General features: G+C 37.0%; 1 protein-coding gene across 1 annotated transcript in view; it reads right to left on the bottom strand.

Annotated features, from left to right (window-relative positions):
• Nucleotides 1-4,115: 4,115 nt before the first annotated feature.
• amfra (autocrine motility factor receptor a) overlaps nt 4,116-6,354 on the bottom strand; it is an 11,519-nt gene continuing 9,280 nt past the window's right edge. The window contains exon 13 of the mRNA XM_017485471.3: nt 4,116-6,354. This exon is cut by the window's right edge and continues 22 nt beyond it. Coding sequence (XP_017340960.1) covers nt 6,172-6,354 — 183 coding nt within the window. The 3' untranslated portion in view covers nt 4,116-6,171.

Here is a 6,354-nt window from a genome sequence, read left to right as displayed (position 1 = left end):
CGGAGAAGTAGTAGAGACAGCAAGCTGTGAATTCAAAGGCCCAGAATGCAGTGCATCTACATGACACAGTTCCATTTAGTTAGACAGGCCATGACAAGAGCCGTTTAATAGAGTGTAGGAGCTAAATGTAGCTCTACTGTCATGAAAGAAGTTTAAATAAAAATGCCGACGCTCGGAATTTCATTAGAAAATAAATCTCGGTTACCAATAAAGATGGTAATTATAAACATTAATATTCAAGTTGTTCAGGGTGGATTTTTCCTTTACTGAGGTAAGTTCGTAGGTTTCCGACGACTCCATTGATGACCGGCACCACTTCCGGTCCAGAAAAATCATGAAGAAAGGAGAAAAGCTGTGAGTGAGTGAGTGAGTGAGTGAGAGAGAGAGAGATTTTGATTTTGATTGATTGATTGATTGACTGACTGACTGATTCTTATTTAACTTTTTAAGATTGCTAACAATTGTATTGACGCTTGGTTTCCATGTGGACACTAATATAATACGTTTATTCAGATTCGGATCATATGTTTATACCTACACTACAGTAATCTTTATTAATAACAGTTCTACTTTCCTGTAATACTTTGGCAGGACTGTAGGCGTATATGGTCGTGCCAGTGAAGCTTGTTGAATGGAACACTGAAAGAGGGAGAGACGGGTTTAAGGTGGCCGGAAACTGCAGCAGTAGCAGTGTGGGTGTGGAGGCGGATGTAGCGGGGTGACAACAGGCTGAGGCGCGATTGATTTCCGCCGCTGTAAAAGCACTCAGGGGAAACATTTTAAAAACTCACCAGCGCTGCGTCAAACACCTTTAACCTTACATATGGAACTCACGCCACATAAACAGGATTTAACCCCCTAGCACTGTCTGCTTTTAACCTGGGGTAAAATCACCATGGTGGGGAAAAAGTGAAAACGAAGGAAAACAGACTTCCAATTATTCCCTGAATCAGAAATGCAGAATCTCCTTTACTAAAGCTATGTTCTTACATCACAGTGTAACTGAGCGCGCCAAATACTAATTAATTCATTTAATTAATCTATATAATAAATTAGGCTAAGTGGTATGAGTCCTCCAGCTTAGGTTGTGTAACAGGTCGACCTTTCATGTCTCTTTATCCTGCTGCGTATACTGTAACTTTTACTGTAGCTTTTCTCTTTCAAGTGCAGAAGGCTCTACAAAATGACTATTGATTAAACAATTAAACTACTCTCCTGATCTTCAAGGAAAATGGGCACAACCATTATCTGTAACATATGCAGATGAGAGTAAAACACTTAACCTTGTATAAATCTATCTTATGTCCTTGGCTAGTCCTTATTTGCACTAAAGTGGATAGCATACAGTTAAGAATAATTACAACAATTATAGCAATCTCTGCTTAACACTGTTAATAAAAACAAATAAATAAAAGACTAACAAACATCTGTGTTTACACCATCTCCGGAAGTCATGTTTGCCTTGGGATTTTAGAATCTTTTAACTTGTCGTTGTGGTTGTGTAAGTAATAGGAAATCAATGGAAGTGGCAGATATAATACTTGCATACGAAAAGAGGGACTAAATGATATAGATTTCCAATGCATCCGCATGATGACTACTTTAATTTGAATTGCAAATATTTGTTACAGCACATGGGTCCTTTTAAGAGTATGCCTGCAGTGACTGCCTAAAACAAGAACTATAGTGATCCCAAGATTACTCATTTGATTCTCTCTCTCTCTCTCTCTCTCTCTCTCTCTCTCTCTCTCTCTCTCTCTCTCTCTCTCTCTCTGACATTGTCTGTCTTTAGTTTATAAATTGACTTGACATTTCAAAGCCCAGTTGTCACAGAGACGTGTAATTTTTGTTTGCCTGTATGCACACAATTTTAGTAAAAAATGCAAAGGAAAAATCAGGTTTTGAGCAGAAATGTCAACAAATGAGATATGTGTCAAGCTGCTAGAATTTCCCATGTGGCAAAGTGTTGAATTTCAAGACAGAATATGCACTGCTGATGTTGTACTGTACATTTTGATCTGTGGTCAAAAATGACATAGGAGAAATGACATGACTATGTTGCTTTGCTTGAATTGCAGTCTAAATAAGATTAAACGTTAAAACTGAAAACATATGCTGAAATTTTAGTATTTAAAATTAAAGACTACACATAGTTTAATCTGTAAGTATATATGTTTTGAAATGCATTTGTGGAATTGTTGGTAGTGCAAACTTTCCCTAATTTATATTTATAAATGTTTTGATCGTTGCTAATAATGGTTTGTCTAAATCCACTCCAGTGTTATACTATGAATTGTGTATGATGTCTCAGTTCTTATATCTGAAGACACATGTAGGCTTGTCTTATTATTTTTGATGGAGCACAAACTGTAGCCTACTTACTTTACATGTAGCCTTTTTTACATTAAATGTAAATATAATGTAAATGTAGCCTAAATCAGTGCCTAAGTCATTGTTATAGAAGTCTCAAATGTCTCCCTACTAGACATATAAGACACTACATATGGTGTAAAAGCCACTGCTTCATGTCCTATGTGCACTATAGGGTAGAGAGTCACTTGGGATTTGGCCAAGGTTAGCCTTTCATTGGCTGGAAGATGTGAGCAGTGTAAAGTGTGTGATCCGCACTGATCCCTGTTACGCCAGCTTACACACTTCACTGCAGTGTTATAGTGTGCTGAAAACGCTTGTAATCACTATATAGATCTTCATCGCCCTCTAGTGCTCTTCATCAGTACACACAACACTGTCCCACCCACATGCTTTCACCCCAGCAAATATGTCAATTACAAAAAGCCACTTTGTATAAACAATTATTTCATTTTTACGTATTTCTTTTTTAAGTTATCGCTTTAGTCCCTTCAAGGTTTGGGTGAGATCTTATGGGTCAATTTTCACACGCTTTTGTAAATAATAGTCCAGAAATTTTCCAGGACATTTTCCCAAAACGTATATATGATGATGCTCATGGAAGGTTACCTTATAGTGACACACATCTGCCGACACCTGTCAACAACTTAACCCCTAATGACCCCTTTCTGACTGCAACACAGACATAGACCATTCTTCAACTGGATCACAAGTTCTATTGAAATGACTATAAATGAATTATACAGACTTACTATTAATGAAAACTGTCTGGATAAGTTAAAACAGTATTATATACACATTCAAACCCCTCTTCTCCAACAAAGAATACACCAAATAACCAAGTAGAATAGGACCAACATTCACATAAGCCCATTAATATCACAACTCTGGCCAAACTCTTTTTTTTTTTTTTTTTTGCAAATAAGATCCTATCAGTGTGATTCATGTGGTAAAATAAAGGTAAAATGAATGGAAGTAGACTGACTGCTGTGTGAAAATATCTGCTGACCCTCACTGGCCTTTGATATTTTTTCTGTAATCTAAGCTAATAAGAAAACACTAAAATATGAAATTTCAGATGCTTAAAAAAACAACTTTACAGTATACATAGCAGGATACATGGCAACCCCATCATTGTTTCCTTGTGATGCTCATATAGCATTTTTGCATTTCACTGCTACAATTTAACTGCAGATTTACATAGTTTCCTATTATCTCAGATGCTGAACAACTACATATAGTAGAACTACCACTGAAATGTCTTGTCCCATGATGGGAGCTGTAAATGCTCACCACCTACAAAAAGTTTTACATTGATATAGTCCAATGTTGAGTGCTTTGGGAAAGCTGCAGTGTGTATAAGGAGATATATTGAAATCTGCAGCTCTCTGTTAAATCTTCTGAACTGGTCCAGTGAGAAATCTAACTTTAGTTACAAAGCCTCTTACAGTGTATAACAATGCCTCTTTAACATGACTGTAAATGTAACCCCACCCTGGAGCAACCATGTGTATTAATGAATGTGTTCCTTTTTTATAGCACTTTTTACATCAGTAAGTTAGCAAAGATGGTGTGTAAATATTGCCACATTTTCAAATATAAAATCAATATCCATTAAGGGTCTAAACACATGCATAGCTAAAGCCATACACTTCCTGTGGGCCAAGAATTTTATACAAATATAGAACTGACTGACAGACCAAATCAAAGGACAACCAACTACTTAATAGTGACAGTACAAGGACTAACATTAATTCAGAATTTTATTTTATACAGGGTCATTTAACATTTATTATACAGTCTTCATTACAAAATTATTTACAATTCAACTGATCCACTGGTGAATTTAGGCACAAATGAAAACCAAAAAAAATAATTGATAGAAAAAAGCATTTAGATAGTTCAATCAGATTTAGTATAGGTCAGTAAGAAGTAAATCACATGTTAATGGCAATTACATAATGTATCGGAATAGTTCTGTGGTTCAGATACTTACGCTTTTCTCAGTTACAGAAATACTGATCAAAGTTGCAGTTGTAAAAGCACAGTGTAGAGCTCCAGATCTGACCTGTGGTCTGAGAACAGGCTTTATCACTAGAAAAACATTCCACAATCTCCAGCCTCAGGTAAAAATGACTTGTGGTTTCTTTGGAAATACTTTGTTAGGCAATATAGGACCTATGAATCACAAGCAATGATGTCATGCATAGAAAGAGGCAACAAACAAAGGGAGAAAATGAAATAAAAATATCAAATGGTAGCTAACTGGGAACCAGTTACCAGACTTAAGTCAAAATAAAAGCCATGTAGCCAATCGGCATTTACTGTAGGAATGCTAGTGGAATCCTAGATTTACTCCAATGGTAGAATACCAGCCTCAACACATTAATCTTATTTCAGTTTTTATTTTTTGTTTTAGTGATTTATTATATTATGCAAAATAGAGCTTTCTTCCTTAAGCTGCATTCAGAAAAATATTACTAATTAGTAAAAAATTATTAAACAAAAGCTGACCAGTCTTGTCACTCATGCTGAACTGGAAAGTTGCAAAAACCTCAGACTATAAGCAGAATCCCAAATAATAATAAAAAATATACAGCCTCTCAATCTTAATGCATGTCTCCCAATACCCTGATCAAATCTGAACATCTCAGCTCACACTCACTCAAACACATCATAAAACAGAGGAATAACATGTAAAGTAATATTTCACTGCATCAGTTGTTTACAGAACTATAAGTCATTGATGTAACATAACCAAATGCAAACACCAAACAGAAACTTGACAAGAAATGGTTAGACAAAGCTATGTGATTAAAACATTTTCCCCCGCAAGACGACGACTCCTTTTATATCATAAACAAATCAAACAGAAAGCATGAGCTGACTATCAGTTTGTCATCTTCAACACACCCTAAATGTGAACTGGGATCGAACCACAGGCATTCAAATCATCTGTGGCTCCCCTAATCACTGCAAGCACATACCCACATGTCTGAAGCATGACTCTGCTGGGAGAAGCTAACCATGTTATGACTTAAATTTGTAATCAATTCTCCAGATTTGGAAAAAAAGAGTCAAAGACCTTTAATCTGAACCAGAATAAACTCCCACACAGACATAGCAAATGATCATTTCAATGCCAACTACACCAATAATTTCCTTTAGCTCATGGCTAACCATGTTCATAGTGTTAGCTTGTGCCTTAAGCTAAAATCACCAAACTTGATTTCATAAAGTTCTGAGTCTAAAAATCACTTTATAACAGAACAGATTTTTAATAAAGGGCTAAATGCAACTTTCACAAATTAAATCAAATGCAGACTAACACTTGCATTGCTATGGTCCTGAAAGAACTAAGCTAAACACTGCTCATGTCACATGAGATTTCAGTTACAGCTGAATAACAACTGAGGAACTACCAGGCATCAGGTTCATAATTCTTTCCTGAACTCTTTTGGTGGGCCTATTGTTGTTTAGACAGATTAGGAACTTAACATTTTAAAAGGTATAAATGGCACATGCATAGACTTTTTTTTTCCATAGACACAGCCAAGCTGGTGCGTCATATGAAAAGTGCATGATAGGAAAGGCTTAAAACAAACAGAGTGAACACTGAGACCTATCAGAGACACAGCTGGTCTGCTACGTATTGGCCATGGCTGGATCATGGCACAGGTGAGTGTCATGCAGGTTTTGGCTTCATTTGAGATGAAAGTGACCAGGAGCTACTTTCCTCTTCATCACAGAGACAGCCATGGGAAGATGGAGATGGGGCAGAGCGAGATGGGTCACCCCCCCTCAGATGGGTGCGTCTGCCTGCCTGTGCAAACGTCGCTCGGCTGCAGCTGCTAGCACCCTGCGGCGCATGGTCAAAGAGTCTGAACTGGAGTCATCCTCTTCAAAAGAGGAAGGGACATCATCCTCCTCCTCGTCCTCCTCCTCATTGTAGGCAGCAACAGAGAAGGAGGAAGCCTCTTTTAT

The sequence above is a fragment of the Ictalurus punctatus genome, chromosome 14, assembly GCF_001660625.3.
Source record: "Ictalurus punctatus breed USDA103 chromosome 14, Coco_2.0, whole genome shotgun sequence".
NCBI classification, from domain to species: Eukaryota; Metazoa; Chordata; class Actinopteri; order Siluriformes; family Ictaluridae; genus Ictalurus; species Ictalurus punctatus.
Note: the sequence above shows the minus strand (reverse complement) of the source record. Positions and strands in the feature narration are given on the sequence as shown.